The sequence below is a fragment of the Mobula birostris genome, chromosome 15, assembly GCF_030028105.1.
Source record: "Mobula birostris isolate sMobBir1 chromosome 15, sMobBir1.hap1, whole genome shotgun sequence".
NCBI classification, from domain to species: Eukaryota; Metazoa; Chordata; class Chondrichthyes; order Myliobatiformes; family Myliobatidae; genus Mobula; species Mobula birostris.
In genome coordinates this window covers 45,758,136-45,781,628 of record NC_092384.1, presented here as the reverse complement: position 1 = coordinate 45,781,628, position 23,493 = coordinate 45,758,136, and the positions used below count along the sequence as shown (strand labels likewise).

Here is a 23,493-nt window from a genome sequence, read left to right as displayed (position 1 = left end):
TTGGGAAAAAGACAAGGCTGACAACAGACACTATATGGCACAGTTCTCAAGGGCTTGTAGTGTGAAAGGCCTGGGTGTATACATGAACAGTTGTTCCAAGGTGAAGAACATGTTAAGAAAATAATTGATAAAGAATATGGGATTATGAATACCAAAAAAATGGAGACTAATCTGAAACTTTATAAAACACTGTTTAAGACACAATTAAAGTTCATCCACTATCACACTTTCAGAAAAAAAGTGAACAGTTCAGAGAAGGCGCAAAAAATTAACTACGATGGTTCTAGAGACTACATCTAATGAGGTTAGAGTGAAGAAGTTCTACTCTTTGGAAAAAAAACAAAACTGAAGTTTTTTTAAAAACGCAAACAACAGGAATTCTGCAGATGCTGGAAATTCAAGCAACACACATAAAAGTTGCTGGTGAACGCAGCAGGCCAGGCAGCATCTCTAGGAAGAGGTGCAGTCGGTGAACGCAGCAGGCCAGGCAGCATCTCTAGGAAGAGGTGCAGTCCTGACGAAGGGTCTCGGCCTGAAACGTCAACTGCACCTCTTCCTAGAAATGCTGCCTGGCCTGCTGTGTTCACCAGTAACTTTTATGTAAAACTGAAGTTTTAATGGGTGGGTACAATACGATGACTGGCTTAGCAAGTGAAATTCTTATTAGCTGATGACTAAAGGGCCCAGGGAGGGACATGGATTCAAAGTGATGAGACAAAAGCAGACGAGCAAATGCAGCAAGTATTTTTTCATTGTAGGGAGTAGCCACGAGCTCAGACAAACTGTAAGGATGGCAGAAACAGAAAATCAATCAAGGTTTTCAGAGAAAATTGGAAAAAAAAATTGCAGTGTAACAGGGAAATCATGGACAGTAACTGAGTTGCTCTATAGAGAACATATGGAGTTGAAAGGCCTCTTTCTGGTCTGAAATAATTCTGGGACTACTTACAAGCAAATACTTATTAAACAGAATAAACACAAGAGATTCCACCGATGCTGGAAATCCAGAGTTACGTAAACAAAATGTTGGAGGAACTCAGCAGGTCAAGCAGAACCCATGGAAAGGAATAAACAAGTGACGCTATGGGACAAGACTTGATGAAGGGTTTTGGCTTGAAATGTTGAATGTTTATTCCTTTCCATGCATGCTGCCTGACTTATTAAACAAAATAGTTCTCACTTAGTTATGAAGGTCAAGCATGCGAGGGTAAAGAACTATAATTCATCCGGATTTCATGAAAACTGCCAGCAGTTCCATGTTGAATCTCACTACAAGAGTCAACAAGTTTGAGATTTCTACATGGGCATCCACTTGGAAATCTCAAACCTTCTGACAGCTGCTCACCATTGTCATTTTGAGTATACGCTTGTCACTGGATTTCTGTGGCTTCTAATGCTAACACTAAACCCTGCACTGGATTAGATCTGATGTTGGAAAGACATACATACTGATTTTAATGGAGACGACATACTGGGAAGGACTAAGATTAAGTACAGTAATAAGTCACTAATATATTTGTAACCTTACATGTTTATATTTCTAATTTATTAAAGTTTTTAAAAATTCTTGAATTTATTCATTTTTGAATGCTTGTAAATATTTCTGAATGTCAGCAACAGGCCAGGCAGCATCTACGGAAAAGAGCAAACAGTTGTTTCGGGCCGAGACCTTTCATCAGGACTGCTGGAACGGAAGGGGGAAGGAGTCAGACTAAGAAGGTGAGGGAAGGGGAGGAAGTACAAGATGGAAGGTGATAGGTGAAACTGGGAGAGGGCAAGGGAGTGAAGTAAAGAGCTGGTAAGTTGATTAATGAAAGAAATAAGGGCTGGAGAAGGGGAAATCTGATAGGAGAGGCCATGGAAGAAAGGGAAGGAGGAGGAGCACCAGAGGGAGGGGATAGGCAGGTAAGGAGATAAGGTGAGAGAGGGAAACAGAAATGTGAAATGGTGGGGGGGGGGGGTTCAATTAAAAAAAAACATAGAAAATCTACAGCACATTACAGGCCTTTTGGCTTACAATGTTGTGCCAAGCATGTAACCTACTCTAGAAGCTGCCTAGACTATCCCTATAGCATAGTCCTCTATTTTTCTAGGCTCCATGTACCTATCTAATTACTGGAAGTTTGAGAGATCAAATGTTCATGCCTACAGTTTGGGGGCTACCCAGACAGAATATAAGGTGTTGATCCTCCAACCTTAAGAGTGGCCTCAATCTACATTGGGTCTCACCAATATACTGGAGGCCCCAATCCACGTCCGGTCTTACTGATATACAGGAGGCTCCAATCCACGTCCGGTCTTACTGATATACAGGAGGCTCCAATCCACGTCCGGTCTTACTGATATACAGGAGGCTCCAATCCACGTCGGGTCTTACTGATATACAGGAGGCTCCAATCCACGTCCGGTCTTACTGATATACAGGAGGCCCCAATCCACGTCGGGTCTTACTGATATACAGGAGGCTCCAATCCACGTCCGGTCTTACTGATATACAGGAGGCTCCAATCCACGTCGTGTCTTACTGATATACAGGAGGCTCCAATCCACGTCCGGTCTTACTGAAATGCAGGAGGCTCCAATCCACGTCAGGTCTTACTGATATACAAGAGGCCTCCTGTATGTCGGTGAGACCGCTTCACCTTCTACAAAAAGCGGGATCTCCCAGTGGCCACCCATCGCAATTCTACTTCCTATTCCCATTCTGACATGTCAGTCCATGGCCTCCTCTACTGCCATGATGAGGTTACACTCAGGTTGGAGGAGAAACACTTTATGTTCCATCTAGGTAGCCTCCAATTTGATGGCATGAACATCAGTTTCTTGAACTTCTGGTAATTGCACATCCCCTTTACCATTCCCCATTTCCTGTTACCCTCTCTCACCCATCTCTTTACCTGTCCATCACCTCCCTCTGGTACTCCTCCCCTCCCCTTGCTTCCACGATTCCCTCTTTTCCAGCCTTTACCTCTTTCACCAATCAACTTCCCAGCTCTTTACTTCACCCCCTCCCCTTTTCCTGGTTTCATCTGTCACCTGCTACCTTGTACGTCTTCCTCCCTTCCAACCAGCTTCTTAATCTGACTCCTTCACCATTCCTTTCCAGTCCTGATGAAGGGTCTCGGCCCGAAACATCGACTGTTTACTCTTTTCCATCGATACAGCCTGGCCTGCTGAGCTCCTCCTGCATCTTGTATGTGTTGACAGGGAATGGCTTAGTTGGCTTTCAAGATCATGAATGATCACGTTCATGGCTCTAAGCAAATGAATTTTCATACGAGAAAGGTTAATTAAAGTGCAGACACAATGAGCAAGTCAGCAGAAGCATGGATGGCTTTGGAAACTCTGGGCCATTTTATTTTCAGGCAGTATCTGTACAATCCATAAAAGGTTATACACTGGTCTGTTCAATGCACAGTACTGTTTTTCCTGCAACAAGCATTTAGTTTTGTGATTAAAAAAATAATTAAAACTTTACCTTGTTGCCCCAAATCCAAACTTTGCTTTAAGGAACTTAAAAATATGTTCATCGGATTCTAGTCCTAAAATTCTCTGCCACAAAAAGGAACACAATCATGAGATCAAAACAGAAATTTATAATTTTTATTTAAATAGTTTCTATTTACTAGTGTTTTTGTCAAAAGTCACTTATTTAAAAGTTAGCTGCAAAATCGCACAGAATGAAAAAGCGAAATAAAGAAATCAGTAATATTTTTGCCAGCCAAAGCTATACTTTTTTAAAAAAATTGTGTAATTCTATAGTATATTACTGATCACTGCAAACTAATTTGCACAAAACTGCTGATAACATTCTTTTTCCCTTCAAATATATTTAAACAGTACAGATATTTGCAAATGTGCTCTCCATTGATTATTTCAGAACATATCTACTAAATTATGATGAAGGCTCTTATTACTCATCAGTTAGAAAAAATAGAAACAGGATTAACTCATTCCACTTTACAACAACCTTCCTTCAATGAGCCCATAAACATCAATTCTATTTTAATACTCCAAAATGTGTCCATTTTCGACAATATATTGCACTGTACTGCTGCTGCAGAACAACTAATTTCACAACATATGCCTGTGATATTAAGCCTGATTCTGAATATACCCAACAAAAAGCCACCATGGGTCGCTTGGAAAGAGAATTACACTGGGTCCCAAGCAGCAGAGGCATTCTTCCTGAAACAATCCTGTCAAACTCTGTGCTTGTGCTTTACTGACATCACCTCTCATACTTATGAAGGAGGTACCTAGTAAAGTGGCCACTGAGTGTATTTCCGTGTGTTCATGGTCGTCTGCTGCTGTAGCCCATCTGCTTCAAGGAACAATGTGTTGTGCGTTCAGAGATGCTCTTCTGCTCACCACTGTTGTAACGCGTGGTTACTTGAATTATTGTTGTCTTCCTGTCAACTTGAACCAGTCTGACCTCTCTCATTAATCGGGCACTGCTGCTTACTGGATTTTGTTTTTTTTGTAGCTCCATTGTCTGTAAACTCTAGAGACTGTCGTGCTCGACAATTCTAGAAGATCAGCAGTTTCTGAGATACCCAAACCACCCTTGTCTGACACTAATAATCATTCCATGGTAGATTTCACTTAGATCACATTTCTTCCCCATTCTGATGTTTGATTTGAACATCAACTGAACCTCTTGACCTTGTCTGCATGTTTTTTTAAGGCACTGAGTTGCTATCACATGATTGGCTGATAGGATATTTGCATTAACGAGGTGTACAGGTGTACCTAATAAAGTGGCCACTGAGTGTATTAAATGTTACTTCATAAAACAAGTTTGCCATCCCAGAATTAAACTGGTGAAACTTTGATGTAGTCCATTTATTTAAATTACTTCCCCTTTAGGAAGGGAGACCAGACCTGTAGATGATATTCCATGTGATGTCTCAATAGATGTCTACATGATTTCTCAAAGTGTCACATCTTCTTGAAATAAAGACCAATATACAGTTTGCCTTCCTAATAGCAGGTTGAATCAGAATGGTAAATTTCAGCAATTTATATGGAAAATCAGCAAGGTCCCTTTGAATATCAATACCCTGTAATCTTTCACTATTTGAAAAATACTTTGCATTCCCTTTTAGTATTCCACTTCTTTCTCCACATTATATTCCCTGACCTTGCCCTTCCTGAAGCCTCCCTGCATAAAACTCACAGCCTACACTGCTATCTAACTTGGTATCATCAGCAAATCTGAATTATTTTAAGCTTGGGTCTGTCAGTTAAATCACTGATGTCAACTGGCCCCTGTGACAGGCCACTTGCCTCAAGATCCCCATCTGATATAATTGATTCCTAGTCTCTGTTTTTTGTCTGTTAACTAATCTTCGATTCACATCAATATATTATCTGCAAATGCATATGCTTTCATTTTGTTTAACTACTACTATTATTCCACTACAGACATTAGGTTAACAATCCATTCCGCCCCCCCCACCCTTCCTTTCTTAACAGTGGGGTTCCGTTTGTTCCCTTCCCAGTTGTGAGAACCATTCTGGAATCTATAGAATCTGTAAAGATGATGACCAACACATCTTCAATTCCTGTTGCCAGCACTTTCAGAAGTTTGGGAGGGTCCTGTTAATTTTTCCAATCCTATTTTTGTTAATCATATTTTTTTCCAGCTCTTCATTCATTCTAGATCTGTGGTGTTCCATTGTTTCTGCAACATTTTCTGTGTATTCTTCACTGAAGACAAACAATTGACAAACTCTACCATTTCCTAATTACCTAGTATAATTGCCCCTTCCTCAGTCTAACTGGGACGCACTTTAACCTTTGCTAATTTTCTCTACATATTTGTATGACCTTTTAGAGTTTATTTTAAGCTTCTTGCAAGATAATTTTCTCTTTTCTTGTCAATTTCTTGGTTCTTTACTGAATTCTGAAAATTTCCCGATTCTCAGACTTCCTGTTTTTCATTTCATCTAACAAATGAAAAATGGGAAATTTGAAAATTGGGTTACAAAAAAAAGTAAACACTTTACCACTTCTCTTGTGTAAATATTGCCATTGTCTGTTTACTCTCATACTTTTTAATATAGGTCCAAAATAAATGAGTAGACACATTCTTCAACATTTTCAAAAAGAATTAAGTTCATCTATGGATAACTCATTTCAGGGGTATTCATCAAAATTTCACAAAGAAGGATTTTAATGGCTCCATTTACATACCTTGATTATATTATTTGTTACGAATGTTAAGCTGAATATAACAATCAGATGTAGCAATAGTTTCACAACTCTTACAGCAAACGTGCCAGATTTTAAATTCCTCTATAAAAAGAGGAAAAAATGGCAATATTAATTTTTTCATTGCATAGTCATTTATTCGTTGCTCATATTATCACAGACGCAACTAACTTTGAGTAGTACAGGCTGTAATTATGTGACATTAACATTAATGATATCAGGCTTTTTATGTATGCAGTCAAAAAGTCTCAGAAAGAGCTGACTGCGCACAATAACAGTTTTATAAAAAGCAGCTGGTACCTATGTAATAATTTGTCTGTAATGTAAAGAAGTGCCAGTTAACAAGGACTGATGATTCCTGTAGCAAAAGATTTCACCCACTACACTCTTCATAGTTTATTTTATTTCCTAATTGACTTTACAGAATTTTTACATGGTATTATTTGTATTACAATTATTTTTAAAGATAAAGTATGTTCTTTTACCTGAAAGTACCGTACTACTAAAGCAGCCAGAATGAAACTCAGGACCAGTGAGCCCAGGAGCATAGAATTGTTAAATTGTAGGATCCACACCAGAAGCAATGAAACAACATGTACAAAGTATAATGATGTAACCTGCAACAAAATAAATGCCGTATCAATGAAGCCAACTGAAACACAGAAAACAATGCACAAAAATAATCTTTTTGATTGTTTGTCAACTGTAAAGAACTAAAACCAATCACCCAAAATTATTTTTAAGATTCCACATAATGATTTTAATTGGAAATAGTTTTAATGATTTTAGATGACAGTTTTCTAAATATTGTTCCTTCAACTGATCGTGTGGATAGTCAGAGGCTTTTTCCCAGGGCTGGAATGGCTAGCATGAGAGGGTAGTTTTAAGCCACTTGGAAGTAGGTACAGAGATGTCAGGAAGAAATTTTTTTTAAAAACGCAGAGAGTGGTGAGTGCATGGAATGGGCTGCTGGTGACGGTGGTGGAGGCAGAGACGATAGGGTCTTTTACGAGACTCCTGGATAGGTACATGGAGCTCAGAAAAATAGAGGGCTATGGGTAACCCTTGGTAATTTCTAAGGTAAGGACATGTTCAGCACAGGTTTGTGGGCTGAAGGGCCTGTATTGTGCTGTAGGTTTTCTATATTTCTATAAGAAACTCCAAAGACATCACAGGAATTGACAGTAATTATGACTGTAGTGAGGGGTCAAACAGAATTTTAAAAACAAAAGCAGTTTACCATACTTCACTTAATCAGTGTTGGGTACCTGTAATTCTCAATCCCAAATAAAAATCCCAAACAAAATTAAACTTAAACTAAATTTTTCAGGAATTTGCACTCTTCCAACTGGCAATATTTGAGGTTCAATCAATGACCTTAATGCTTCAGTTTGTATGTCTGAGCTTGCCAAAACGGGCATAGTTTGCTTACGATAAACAAGAGAAAATCTGCAAATGCTCGGAATCCAAGCAACACACACAAAATGCTGCAAGAACTCAAAAGGCCAAGCAGTCCTGCCAAAGAGTCTCGGTCTGAAACGTCGACTGTACGGGTTCCTCCCATAAATACTTCCTGGCCTGCTGAGTTCCTCCAGCAGTTGTGTGTGTTGCAGAGTCTGCTTATGATTTACTTCATGCTGACATGGAGGAGATTGATTAAACTTCTTATTTCCACCATCCACTTTAGCTGGTAGTTAGTTCCCTTTGAAGCAGTAAATAGAGTCACCAACAGAGTTTGTGATAATAGTGGTTGCCTTATCAATACATAAGGTGTTTATTAAAGATGTTACTTTATTCATTATACTTCATTTTCATACTTTACTTATCCATTGTTTGACTTCTGTTCTAACTTAGAAAATGTATTCTTGATTTTCTTTATTCACAGCAGTTTCTGGAATGTATCACCAAGAAAGTTAAGGGTTTGGAGGAACTCAGCAGATCAAGCAACATCTGTGGAGGGAAATGGATAGTCGACATTTTAAACTGAGACCCTTCATCTCGAGACACTGTCCAATCTAGATGGAGGGTCTTGACCCAAACAGCGATGATCCATTTCCCTCTACAGGTGCTGCCTGACTCACTGAGTTCCTCCCAAAATGATTTTTTTGGTTCAGATCCCAGCATCTGCAGTCTCTTGTATCTCCAAAGTGAAGATTAACCCAACTTAGTCTTCATAATCCTCTTTGAAAAATTAATCCACACCCATTATCTCTTAATTTCCATACATAATGCAAGAATATTTCTGTCTGAAATCAGTATTGTAGGATTCACTACCACCTCATCATCTCAAATAAATCATCTTGGAATACTGATCTGACAAATTAGTGAGTTCATATTATATTTCACAGACCATTATATATTGCATTTCCAAATCAACTCGCAGCTGAACATAGTTAACAATGTCATATTACCTTAGATGTTGGCACCATATCTAAACAATCCAGTGAAAAGAGAGCCACAGCTTGAATTAATAAGATAAACTGGTTAAATTGCCAGGTAATACAGAAGAGAAATGTTGAAGCCATGATCAAAGTGAGTGACAGCCGCTTAAAGTAAAAGAAAAAAAAGTTAATTATATGACATAAACTAGGAAATAAATCTGCTTTTAATGTCTACAGCAGTATAACAATCATTAGGTAATTCTGTTCTCTTCATTAGTCAATCTGCCATGTAACAAGGAAGATTCTGATAACCTAAATGCATTACTTGTGAAATATGCCTACACTTAGTTTTCATGGTCTAAGTACAGCAGTATGCTACACAAGTACAATTAAATAACATTAGATTCTACTTCAATAATTATATTTATTGCTCTATTTTGTAGGCATTATTACACAGAACAGATTTCAAAGTGAATTATAAAGCCAATATACTTGGTTTGCAGCTGTGCCACAGTTAGAACTATTAATCTTTGCATAATGTAAATTCACTTTAATATGCTTAAATATGTTAACACATCCAAACTGCTACAATCAGCCAGATCATTTTGGCTCCTTGAGCACAGTCCCCTAGTCAATAAAATGATGGTGATGATCTGATTTTGGACTGAACTTAAAAGTCTGGTAACCTAATGTCTTTAAAAAAAAAACACTATCCATTTTTGCCTTGAATCTACTGAATGACTCAGTCTTCTCAACTCTCTAGGGTGGAGAATTCCAAAGATTTAAACTCTCCTTGATGAAGAATTTATTTAAATTCATTTTTAGCATATGGAAATACCTCCATCTGTAGAAACAACCCTCAGTATCTACCTCATCTAGCTCCTCAGTATCTTACATAAACCCAGAATTATGATGGAAATTTTCAATATATCAGACAGCATCTATACAAAATGGAACGGCTGTCATTTAAGTCAATGACCTTTCATTAGAAAGGAAACGTGGAGCTAAAATATTTTAAATTGCAGATGTTTGGAAAGGAAAGGAATTAGAAGAGGTGGTCTGTGATGGGATGTAAACCAAAAGAAGTGAATCACGCAGGGGGTGGTGAGGACCACTTGATAATTAAAGATATATTTGGGAGATAAAAATTAGTAAACCACAAAGGGAATGTGAAATTACTAAATGAGAAAACAGAAAAAAGATTGAATTCTGCAAATGTGAGGTACAAGGCTAGACTTGCTAAATGTTGGTGATTGCTGAATTCAGTACCAAGTCCAAAAACTGATGACCTCTAAGGAGAAGATAAGCACTATTTCACAAGCTTATGCTGAAAATCTCTTTGGAATGGCATATGAAGCCAAAGACAGAGTATTCAGAATAGTAATGGGATGGAGAATTAAGGCTAGAGACAACTGGAAGGTCAAGATCACCCTTGCAGTTTAAACAAGGTTTTGCACAAGCTGGTCACCCAAACTGTGCTCGGTTTCAGCAAATGTTATTCAAAAGAGATACAGAATCAGTTTTGATCCTTAAGGGGAAAAGGCACTACAAAGCACAATTCCTTGGTTTAAGAATCAATGATATGGAAGCACTTCAATCTTAATAGGATATTCCCTATTGAATGGCATTTGATGAGATCATTCCACAAAGACTTGAGTAACAAGTAAACCACTGACTGGTGTTGTGAGAGATGAAATATGGATCCTGGCATATTCTGCTTAGATCCATTGACCAATATTAAGATAAATTCACTTTATAGCTGCGCTGCTCAAAAGGTGTCTTTGCTATTTTAATCTCTACTTCCATTGGGTACTATATATTACATTAGCAGCATTACCACAATTATATTATATTGCTTCAGACTGAGTAAGTGTCACCCATTTTATAATAATGTATTTGCTTACTCACTTGCTGAAGCGGTCTAATCTGTGGTCTGAGGTAATATGTAATTGCCATTATTTGCAATGCAAAAAATGGAAGTGACCAATTCTCCCTCAAAGGAATAGTGAACTCCACTCTTGTTGTATCAATTCTATAAAAAGAAATCACACTTTATATGTACAATTACCTGAAAATTTCTCTACATAAATTATATTACTGTGCAAAATACATGAAAGAAAATGGGATCAAATTAAAAGAAATTGATAGCCAGTTGGATTGTACATGCAAATTCAAATAGACTGAAATACAATGGATTCTGGTTAATTAGGCCATCAGTTAAATGGGTAGCCGCTTATTTGGGACAACTCCTAAAGAACAAAAAACTAATTGAGAAAATAGCCAAGATTTGCTTAATTTATTTGGGACACTATGTGCTTAGCTGGGGCAGGAGATTGTTGCCAAGGTTTCTAACTAATGTCGGTCATATGCACTTATGTGGCTGTTAAAGATACTAAGCCATAGTTAGAGTGAGCAGTTTTAAAACTGTGTCAGTTGCATGTGGTAGTATTCAAAAAGCAGTGATTTGTGTCACTGATAGTTGGTGATAAATAAGCAGTAAGGCAATTCGGAAATGTATTGCTCACTGCAGTTTCAAGCGTTCAGACGTGGATATGCCAGAAATGGCCAGGAGTGAAAATGAAATGATTTCACTACTTCAACAAGTTAGGAACTAAGAAGAATTTGAAGGCGTCGACAATCATCTTGAATGCTACAAAAAAAATGAGGATTTAGAGGATGTAATCATCAAAAGGATTATATGGAGGCAGTCTATTATCTGCACTAGGTGTCTGCGCTGATTTTGTTCACTTACAGTCAATCAAAAAAACGGCAGCAAAACTTGGTTGATAAATGTAAGGAATTAATACAGTTTTATAGTACTGTAGTAGTATTAGTAGTGTTCTATTTTATTCTGTTTTTTCATTTAAATATACAGTTTCTCACTGAGTTAAATGGTAGCTTGTCTTTTTTTTTATATCTTTTTAACTATTACATTGAAACTTTGACTAATTGGAGCAGCCACTTAATTGGACCAAAATGGACTGGTCCCGATGTGTCCCAATTAACTGGAATCCACTGTATTAATAACATTGATTCTCTAGGATCCAAAAGAAAACAAATATTTCTGTCATGATCTAGAATCTGACAGCAAAAACTTATCAAAAAGGACACTGCAATTCATAAAAAAAGGAACATGCAAGACATCAACATCTGGCAATCCTTTGGTTCTGACCCTTTAATGCACAGATAACATGCAATTTCTTTGCACCACAAAGTGCTGATGCCTACCTGTTTAGGATGTACCAAGTAGCTCCTAGTGCCCCTGATATCCAGGTACCACTTAATAACCAACTGGTAACATACAGCGAAATAACATAGAGAGCCTGAAGTCCAAACACTGTGTATATGTAGAAGAAAACTGGTGCCAAGTAATTCTGTTAACAAATGACGTAAATTACTCTCTTTAGAACCCTTTACCACAGCATAAACTAGTAAAGCATAAAATAACATTCATATAATTGAAAAAGCTGGTATTTTTACCTGAAGAGATAAAATTCTATATAAAATGCTTAGGACAACTTCCTGGTAAATGTTCATCCGTTTAAGGAGGTTTATTGTCCTCCTAGATTCAGTTTTATTGTCATACAAGAGCTCATTAATTCCTTCACAAAGGAGAGCACAACATAATTAAAAAGTGGATTCCAAAGATAAACATGAATAAAATCAGTTTGCAAGTAAATTGCCAAGACCGAAGAACAACTCAACCTAACCATCAACCACCTGAGCTACACATCTTCTGAATTACTTCCAACACAAAAGATATTCTAGAATTGTTAAAACACTCTACATACTTGCCAAACAAAATACCATAGATGATGGCATTCTGAAATAAAACAGAAAACACTGCTTCTATTCTTTAAACTTACTTAGCTATTTAATGAACTAAATACAATTCTTTCTCAGCTTCTGACCGTCTCCACATATGCCACCAATTGTATAAACTATCACACCTGATCAAGTATTTAGGAGAAGGACAGTATGGATTTGCTGGGGGCTGAAGAGCTGCATGCATTTTCTGCTGCCTAGGAAGTCGGTTTGCAGTCGCACTTCCAATATGAACTATTCAGGTTATAAACAGAACGGAACACTTCTGCAACCTGGGGTGGACCTGTACTTAGATTCAAAGTCTGGGTTTAAAGAAATAGTTGTTACTGCACTAGTTGACAACCAAGAATAAATTAGTTTTAAAATCCACTTCTATTTTGAGGTTTAGAAATGGAAAATAACATGAGGCTTACTTGCTTTGAACAGTTTTCAATTATTTAAGTTTCAATATTACACAAATAAATCGTGCATTCACTAGACCCAGAAATTAGTAGCTGTGTCCTCCAGGAAAAGGGATTTAGAATCACAAATGCTGTAAATGTTAAACTATAGTGTCAAAATATTAACTATTGCAGTATCTTTTGCAATATCTACAAAAATACAGAAGAATATAAATGTAATACTAAAATTATTGTTCCCTTAAATAACACTTCCATTTGTACAAAAAAAAATCAATCTTATTATTGTAACTGCAATTCTCAAAGATCTTGTCTGGTACAGTACATATATTTTGCTGGCAGTGTGCCAGTAATATATCTGAAATATGCTGGAAGCAGCTGTAGACATGCAAAAGCTATTCTAAATTTTCTACCATAAAATATAATTCACAATTTAAAGCTTTGGAACATGTAATCACCTTGGTTAATAGTTGGGGCTTGAAGCATCTGCTTGTAATATGAATAGTACAGACCACATTCTGTCCTGAAGGAGATTTCCTGTTCAACCTCCTGCATATCACACAGAAAGCAGTTGCGTTCAGTGCATTTAAAATAAACAGATTAAGACATGTATGATCAAGGTATTTTATAATGTTATGATTAGAACATTAGGACAAGGAATTAATAATATAGTGTGCACTGTCTTGAGCCCCATATATAAATTGTGAGCCGTTTTCTGCCCATATCAAAGACTTTGGAGAAAGTCCAGAAGAGGTGTACAAGAATGATCCCAGGAATGAAAAGGTTTCTCTATGAGGGGCATTTGATGGCTCTGGGACTGTATTTGCTGGAGTCTAGAAGCACAAGTGGGATTCTCAATGAAACCTACCAAATATTAAAATGCCTAAATAGAGTGGATGTAGAGAGGATGTTTTCAACAGTGGAAGTGTCTTGGACCAGAGGGCACAGCCTCAGAATAGAAAGACATCCCATTAGAAGACAGATGAGGAGAAATTTCTTTAGTCAGAGAGTGGCGAATCTGTGGAGTCATCGCCACAGATGGCTGTGTGAGCTAAGTCACTGGATAAATTTAAAGTGAAGGTTTATAGATTCTTAATTGGTAAAGGCATCAAAGGTTATGGGGAGAAGGGAAGAGTTACAGAGAGAAGGGAGGAGAATGGGATTGAGAGGGATAACAAAACAGCCATGATCAAATGACTGTGCAGACTTGATGGGCCAAATGGCCTAATTCTGCTCCTATGTCTTATGATCTCATGGTCTTATAGGAGGAATTGTAGAGGCTTGAAAGATACACCATGGCAGAATTAGAATATGTGTTATTTGCTATAGCTAATTAGGATGGAAGAGCTGCCACATAGATGTCATCACCGCTATTACACTTTTTTTAAAGTAGCAGAAAATACTTCAAAGGATGTTTACAGTGTAAAAACAATATCCTAGTGAACAAAAGAACTGATACTAATTGTTGTACCAATGGACAAAAAAAAATCAAGAATTTCACTCTAAATTTGAAGCATTAGAAAACATAAGTTTAAATTGGATTCAAAATTGTCAGCATCTGTAAATTAACTATATCACATGTGATATCCACCCAAGAACCTTAAGTAAAATCTCTAAAATGAAATTTGTGAAACTAATTTGACTGATCGAGCCAGCAACATGAATATGATCTGTACGGGTTTACTAACATTCGATGGATGTATTTAACATTCGATGATATTTAAAAATAAGTTTTAGAAATTCATCATCATTTCACTTGATGATCAAACTTCCACACCCAACAATATTGAAAGAGAGATAATTTTCTTCTCTCTTTTCCCCCCTCTTGCTTGGCTGTTACCAATATAGTGAAAGAATGACTCAATTACTCAATTGTCATATCTTGCCAATCCTGTAGTCGTACAATGGCTGACCTCCAGATCCTAGCCTCACTCCACACTTTAAGCTTAAGCTGAAAGAGAATCTGAAAGATATAGATTCAGAATCTATGATAGACAGAATTAGAATACACGTTATTTACTACAGCTAATTGGGTTGAAAAAGCTGCTGCACAGGAGTTGTCATTGCTATTATGCTTTTTTTTAATAGCCGAAAATACTACAAAGAATGTTTACAATGTAAAAACAATAATCTAGTGAACAAAAGGATTGATACTAATTGGCGCACCAAAGGACAAAAAAAATCAAGAATATCATTCTAAATTTGAAGCATTAGAAAACAAAAATTTAAGTTGGAACCAAAATATATCAAAATCCTGTAGATTAGATTAACGACCAGATAATCACCCAAGAACCTTAAGTAAAATCTCTAAAATACATTTTTAGAATAAATCATAAATTTATTCAATCATTGTATGGTTGCAGGTTTGACATGACAATTGAGCAAATAAGTCATTCTTTCTCTAAATTACTGTCCCATCTACCAAAATAGTGAAAAGCTCATCTTGCTTACTGTTCAAACAGATCAAATCATTACACAGTGCACTGAGTTAGGATAAGGTAAAATAACAATGCAGAATAAAGTGCAAAAGTTACTAAAGAGGTGCAGTGCAGCTAAATGATAAAGTGCGAGTTCATAACGGATAGATAATGAGGCCAAGAGTCCATCTTGTTGTACAAAAAGTCCGTTTAAGAATTTGATAACAGTGAAACAAGAAGCCCTGTAAGCCATAATCAAAATTTGATGTTAACAAAAAAAATTGCAATTGTACAATTGATTAATTCGTACACAATATTAAAGTTACATAGATTCAAATCATGAATCTTCCTTGCACACTCATTATGGTTTCAAAGTAAAGCCCAAACATGGTTGGAGTAGGTAAACAGATATTCAAAAACAAATTTTGAAGCAGGTACTCAAAATTGAAAATGTGGAAACAGTAGGAAATTATGAGTTAACCACCTTGGGACAAAAAGCAAACTATTATTTAAATGAAAGATCTCAGAGTTCCAGTATGTGAAAATTGGAAGTTAGAACACAATTACAGAAAATAATTGGCAAAGGTATAGGACTTGTGTTTATTCTAAGAGTCATGGAGTACTAAGGCAAGAAAGGTTTGATGCGAAGTTAATGATAGCAAGTGAAACCACATCTAGAGTACTGTGTACGGATAGGAAACGTAAGCGCGGGCATAATTGCATCCAAGGCAGTGCGAAGAAGGCTCACTAGGTTGATTTCTATAATGACAAGAGTTACATGCCAAAAAAAAAGGTTGAGTAATTAGATCTACATTCACTGGAGTACAGTAGAATGAGAAGTTATCTTATGTTAGATTCCAAGGGGAACTGACAGGTTGGAATTTGAGAAAAGAGCCTGCTTAGTGGGGTATCCATAAGTCAGAATTTTTTATATTTCCAGATTAAGTTCCATTTTAGTTAGGGATGAGGAGGAACCCCTTTGCCAATGCAATGGATTTTTGGAATTGTTTATCTCAGAGCAGTAGAGTCAGAGTCCTCAAATATATCCATGGCAGAAAAGGACATACATTTAAATTACAAAGGAGTCAAGGAGTCTCGGTATAGACCAATAAGGATAGTATTGAAGCCAAAATCATATAGTATTTTCTACGTTATATAGAAAGGTGAAGTAGGCTCATTTGGCTAACTGATCTAGTCTTGCTCCTGCTTCTTGTGTTGTTAAGGAAAGACAAGTTTCAGTATCATGCTTGAATATTTTTACTTTGAGCATTTCCTGGAATAACAGGTCTAGAAACAAAACAAGCTGATTCTGATAGACAAAAATCAATCACTAAAAAGTCCTATGCATTCCACAAAAAAATGTTTCAAGGCTATTGTTTGCACTTCCAAGCTTAAAACTTATTTAATTAACCATAGTGTGACATTCCAATACACAACTATATTTTAAGAAAACTAAATAAGAATGTTCAATGCATCTCATTTACTTTGTGGGATGAAAATATTACACACTTTTAGCATCTGAAATGAAAATACGGGTATTATTTTTGTATACTTCTTCCACTGAAAGATAATTAGCAAAACACTCACCTGTAAATTTGAAAACCACAGGAAGTTCTCATGCAGTGATTGAACATACCAGGTGTGAAAGCATCCCAGTATTAGGCCCACTGAGAGAGCAAGCAGTAGGACAGTTTCAGTTCTCCATAAAATGGACCAGATTTCAGTTACTGCCACTTTATGAAAAGTAGTATTACTATTTCCATGACCAACAGCACAATCATCAGGCTGTTCTGGGCTCCTTTCCAAGCTATACAGTGACGGATCACTGACAATTGCATATCGCTTCTTCCTTTTTCTTATTGTCATAATATGCTCCTGCTAAAAGGAAACTACAGTCTTCTGGTTTGCCGAAGACTGCAAATAACCAGCACACTACCAAATATCATATAACTGATGGCGTCATCAAAAATCTAAGACATCGACAGGCAGTTATGAGTCATTCATCTTCTGGGTTTCAATAAATCATTAATTTTAATGATTGTCTAGGATTAAGTCTGGACCATTATCTCACTTTGGATAATATCCTCCTCAATCAAATTTCAATTCATCCAAAGCAGAAGAAAATATTCAATATATTTGCAATGGTTCTGAACTCCGGCCTATTTGGTTTGATTTTGAAAAAGTGATTTAAAAAATTGTATTTTTAAACCTAATGCAATCAAGCTAAAGTAAATACAAGGAAAAATTTAACCAGACAATGTAACTGCTCACCAAACTGCACTTTCAGTGCTTGGCAAGCAGTTACCTAAAATCACAATCTTAAGCACTTTCGATCCAACATTTTTGGTTGGATACAGCTGTTACTTAGCTTAAATAATGAACTTTAAGCCTTTACACAAATACACTACTATAATCTGTGATTTACCCAGCCAGGCTACATCCTGGATAGAAAATATCAAATCTCAGCTCAGACAGGATACACACAAAAAGAACATTTTATGTTTAGAATGATTGCCTGCTTTGTAGAAGCATGTCAAATATAGACTGACCTCGCATAGTACTCAGCAAAGGAAAATTTTTAAAATATATTTCCCCTCCAAGCTATGTAACTGCTGACTTGTGTATCCAAAACAAACAGCAAGATTTAATAATGGAAAGCCTCCCAATTGCTTTCCATCCCAAATATTTTTAAGAACATAGACTGTTCTTACTAGTGCAATTTAACATTTCCACCCAGGATACAGTCAAGCTAGACCTATAACGGACACTGGTATGTTTATGCAAAAGCTTAGTGTGATGGAGGTTTAAACTAGGCCAACACGGTATCCAACTAAACATCCACCAAATGGTAATGGATGCTTTGTAATGAGTGGCTTTCACCCACTTGTAAAACTTCAAAAATAGAATATTTAACCAGTAGGAAATGCTATGCCAAAACATACAGTTGCAAGAAAAAAAGTTTGTGAACCCTTTGCAATTACCTGGTTTTCTGTATTAATTACTAATAAAATGCGGTCTGATCTTCATCTAAGTCACAATAATAGACAAACAAACACAATCTGCCTAAACTAATAACACACAAACAATTGTACTTTTTATGTCTATATTGAACACATTTTTTAATCATTCACAGTCCAGGCTGGAAAAGTACATGTATTTAATAATTGGTAGACCATCCTTTAGCAGCAATAACCTCCACCAAACATTTCCTGTAGCTGCTGATCAGACTTGTACAACGGTGAGGTGGAACTTTAGATCATTCCTCCATACAAAAGGTTTCAGTTCATCAATATTTCTGGGATACCTTGCATGAATAGCCCTCTTCAGGTCTTGCCTCAGCATCTCAATTGGGTTAATGTCTGGACTCTGACTTGGCCATTCCTAAACACAAATTTTCTCCTTTTTAAAACACTCTGTTGTTGATTTACTCTTGGATCGTTGTCTTGTTGCATCATCCAACTTCTATTAAGCTTCAGGTGACGACCCACTATCCTGACATTCTCCTGTAAAATGTCCTGATACAATTTTGAATTAATTGTTCCCTCAACGACTGCAAGCTGCCCAAGCCTTGGAGCAGCAAAGGATGAGGATGCGGTTTTGATGTTGGTGTACAGTGTCCTTTTTCCTCCAAACAATGTGCATTTCTGCCAAAAATTCAACTTTTGTCTCATCTGTTCACAGAACACTGTCCCACAAGATCATAAGATATTGGAACAGAATTAGGCCATTCAGCCCTTGGAGTTTGCTCTGCCATTCCAGCATGGCTGATCCTGGATCCCACAAAACACCATATACCTGCCTTCTTGCCATAACCTTTGATATCCCAACCAATCAGGAAACTATCATTTTTCGCTTTAAGTATATCCATGGTGTTTGCCTCCACAGTTATCTGTGGCAGAGCATTTCACAGATTCACTACTCTTTGGCTAAAAAAATTCCTCCTTACCTCTGTTCTAAAATGCTGCCCTCAATTTTTAGGCTGTGCCTCTAGTTCTGGACACCCCCACCATAGGAAACATCTCTCCACATCCACCAAATCTAGTTTTTTCAACATTTGATAGGTTTCAATGAGATCTCCCTGCACTCTTCTAAGTTCCAGTGAGTACAGGCCCAATGCTCCTCATATGTTAACCCCTTCATTCCCAGAATCATCCCTGTGACCCTCCTCTGGACTTTCTCCAACGACGACACATCCTTTCTGAGATATGGGGCTCCAAAACTGTTGACAATATCCAAGTGCGGTCTGACCAGTGTCCTATAAAGCCTCAGCATTATCTCCTTGTTTTTAAATTCTATTCCCCTTGAAATGAATGCCAACATTGCATTTGCCTTCTTTACCACAGACTCAACCTGTAAATTAAACTTCTGGGGGTCTTGCACGAGGACTCCTAAGTCTCTTTGCACCTCATGTTTGAATTCTCACCCCCCCATTTAGATAATAGTTTGCACTTTTGTTCCTTTTACCGAAACGTATTATTGTACATTTCCCAATACTGTTCTCCATCTGCCACTTCTTCCAACTTGTCTAAGTCCGGCTGCAAGTGCATTGCTTCCTCAGCACTATCTATTCCTCCACCTATCTTCATATCATCTGCAAATGTTGTCACAAAGCAAACATTCCGTTATCTGGATCATTGACAAACAATATGAGAAATAGCGGTCCCAATATTGACCTCTGAGGAACACTACTAGTCACTGGCAGCTAACCAGAAAAGGCCTTTTTATTCCTACTCACTGCATCTTGCCTGTCAGCCATTCCTCTATCCATGTAATGTAATGGGATTTTATCTTGTTAAGCAGTCTCATGTGTGGCACATTACCAGATGCCTTCTGAAAATCCAAGCAAATGACATCCACTGCTTCTCCTTTGTCCATCCTGCTGGTTACTTTCTCGAAGAACAGATTTGTATAGTAATATTTCCCTTTACAGAAACCATGCTGACTTTGAATTATTTTATCATTAGTCTCTCCAAGTACCTTGAAACCTCATCCTTAATAATAGATTCCAACATTTTCCCAGTCACTGAGGTTAGGCTAACTGACCTGCAACTTCCTTTCTTTTGCCTTAAAGGAGTGACATTTGCAGTTTTCCAGTCCTCCGATGCCAAGCCAGAATCAAGAGTCTCTTGAAAGATCATAAGCAAAGGCATCCGTTACCCTTGAGGTCCTGCTTCTCAACTTTCTTCCTAACTTCCTGTATTCTGTTTTCAAGACCTCCTCCCTTTCTCTACCTATGTCGTTGGTACCAATATGTATCACAACTTCTGGCTGCTTACCTTCCCTTTTCCAGGATACCGTGGACGCCACTGGGGAGGCTGGAAGTCTCCTGGAAATCGCACATCTGACACCCAGAACAGAACACTGGCCCTGCAGACATACCCTTTATTCTTTCAAGAGTTAAATTAGAAAAGGAAATAAGAAATAAACTTACCTACTTACTTTGCCTCCGCCTGTTCTTGTCGAAGCCTGTTAAGCCAAAGCCTTACCACTCCCAAGTTAACTGCTCGGTCAAATGTCTCTTTTATGGAGAGTGGCTTTTTTCGAGCACCACTCAAGCACCACTCTGGACCTGTGCAGTAATGCTTCTACTGTGCCTGCACCGTAGTCCAATCCTTTGTCCCAGAGGCGCTGTGGAACATCCAGGTAGTCTTTTGCAAACATGAGAAGAGCAGCAATGTTTTTTTGGAGAGCAGTTGTTTCCTGCATGGTGTCCTTCCATGACCACTATTCTTGTTCAGTGTTTTTCTTCTAGTGGACACATGTACAGAGACTTTTGCAAGTTCAAGAGATTTCTGCAGGTCTTTTGCTATTACCCTTGGTTCTTTTTCACCTCCTACAGCATTCATTGTTTGGAACACCTAATTCCAAAGAACTTTTGTAGAAGACATTTCCCCAGAGGCTCACATACTTTTTTGAACCTGGATTGTGATTGTTTAAATGGTGTACTCAGTATTGATGAGAAGTAGTACAATTGTGTGTGTATTATTAGTTTAGACAGATTGCATTTGTCTATTATTGTGATTTAGATGACGATCAGATCACATTTTATGAGTAATTAATGTAGAAAACCTGCAAAGGGTTGACAAACTTTTTTTTTGCAACCATAGCTTCCAAAATATTAATCTTCAAACACTCTCCTTCTAAAATAAATTTCAAAAGAAATCCTGCAAGAAATTCCTTTCTCAACATAAACATATTTACTATTAATTGAATGACAAATATGATTATATGATATATATGTACAGTGTCTGAAATATATCTTGTGGAAATGTTTGGTTGATGATGAAATTCAATAAAAAATAAATTACAAAAAAACCCAAAGAAATTTAAAGATACACATTTTTGATTACCTATCCACTGCTTTTCGTTACTTATACAGAAAAACCAATAAGTACAGCAACCTCATAATGAACTGATCAGAAAAGTCACTAACAATTGTGTTAATGGTATACAATCAAACATATAACAATTACAGCACGGAAAAAGGCCATCTCGGCCCTTCTAGTCCATGCCGAATGCTTACTCTCACCTAGTCCCATCTACCTGCACTCAGCCCATAACCCTCCATTCCTTTCCTGTCCATATACCTATCCAATTTTTTTTTAAATGATAAAATCGAATCTGCCCCTACCACTTCTACTTGAAGCTCGTTCCACACAGCAACCACTCTCTGAGTAAAGAAGTTCCCCCTCATGTTACCCCTAAACTTTTGCCCCTTAACTCTCAACTCATGTCGTCTTGTTTGAATCTCCCCTACTCTCAATGGAAAAATCCTATCCACATCAACTCTATCTGTCCCCCTCAATTTTAAATACCTCTGTGAAGTCCCCCATCAACCTTCTACGCTCCAAAGAATAAAAACCTAACTTGTTCAACCTTTCTCTGCAACTTAGGTGCTGAAACCCAGGTAACATTCTAGTAAATCTCCTCTGTACTCTCTCTATTTTGTTGACATCTTTCCTATAAACAGAGGGAAGAAAGCTCCCGAAACATCCCTGTCATCAACGAAGCAGCCCAGCAAGTGAGCAAGGAAAGGGTCAAACCATTTGTAAACATTTTCAGTTAGACTGATGTCTCAGTGTGCTTCTTGGGTGTTCACCATCACAGAAACTGGCTCCAACCTAAAATGATTCATTTTACATATTTAAAGATGCCCAGAAGGTCTAGATTAATCAAAAATTATAGAAACAAAAAATAACCCTGCTGTGATGTGGAAGACTAAACTTTAGAACTAGAATCCCCTCTAGCTAGATTGCCTGGTTTAGTTACGTCACTAGCATCTATTGAATAATGCTAAAAATTGTCCATGATGCCCTGTCCACAAAGGGCATGGCTATTGTAATTCAACCATGTGTTATCGTATGAGTTTGCTTTCAGTCAATAAAATGATGAAAGATATCTCTGAATGTGCGATCAAGAGACATCTATTCATTAAATATTTGGGTCTTGCCTGAATTACTCAGTTACAAAATTTATTACAATGAAGTTTGATATTGGTATTACTCTATTATTGTTACAGATACCCAGATACAATGAAAAGCTTAGTTTTATAAGCCATCAACACAAATCTATTCAAAACACAAGTACATTGAGGCAGTACGAGGGAAAAACAACAACAGATGTCTCTAGGTTAACTGGTCACATGGGTGAAATTAGACGGTGCTGGCTCACTGGGCCAGAACAGCTGGGTACCATGCTGTGCCTCGAACAAAAAATGCATTTTATTTTACAGTTCAAGAAAAAGTGCAGGTAAACAATCAGGTGCATGGGCCATGATGACAATGTTCTGCCACTCACTAGGTGGTAAAGGCAGATACATTAGGAATTTTTGAGAGACTTTAGACGGGCACGTGAATGTGAGGGAAATGGAAGGACATGGACATTGTGTAGGCAGAAGGAATTGGTTTAGTTGGCCATTTGGTGACAAATTTAATTGGTTCAGCACAACCCTGTGGGCCAAAGGGCCTTTCCTGTGCAGGACTCTTCTATGTAAATTTGTAACTCCTTAGAAAAGGAAGTTGATATGCTTGTATACGTTAAGACCAACACAACAATCTCATTAAGGCTGATAAACAGCAAGTAACATTTGTACTACACAAGTGTCAGGCAATGACAATCTTCAACAAGAATGGCATTTTATTTTACTTCATCGATTCCCTCCATTCAGGGCCCAAAACAGTTCTTCATGAAGTAGTAACTCACTGGTATTTTCAATTTAGTGTACTGGATGTGGTACTCACAACATCATTGTGGAAA

At 37.4% G+C, this 23,493-nt stretch overlaps 1 protein-coding gene across 3 annotated transcripts in view; it reads right to left on the bottom strand.

Moving 5' to 3' along the window:
- Positions 1 to 23,493, bottom strand: part of dpy19l3 (dpy-19 like C-mannosyltransferase 3) — a 67,774-nt gene that overhangs the window by 33,231 nt on the left and 11,050 nt on the right. The window contains exons 4-11 of one of the 3 annotated variants that reach the window (XM_072279170.1): positions 13,279 to 13,369; positions 12,078 to 12,199; positions 11,826 to 11,971; positions 10,506 to 10,629; positions 8,628 to 8,762; positions 6,702 to 6,833; positions 6,199 to 6,300; positions 3,479 to 3,552 (exon numbers count right to left, since the gene is read on the bottom strand). In XM_072279170.1, coding sequence (XP_072135271.1) covers positions 3,479 to 3,552; positions 6,199 to 6,300; positions 6,702 to 6,833; positions 8,628 to 8,762; positions 10,506 to 10,629; positions 11,826 to 11,971; positions 12,078 to 12,199; positions 13,279 to 13,369 — 926 coding nt within the window. The remainder of the gene's footprint in view (positions 1 to 3,478; positions 3,553 to 6,198; positions 6,301 to 6,701; positions 6,834 to 8,627; positions 8,763 to 10,505; positions 10,630 to 11,825; positions 11,972 to 12,077; positions 12,200 to 13,278; positions 13,370 to 23,493) is intronic. The other 2 variants (XM_072279171.1, XM_072279172.1) reach the window with 2 other exon arrangements.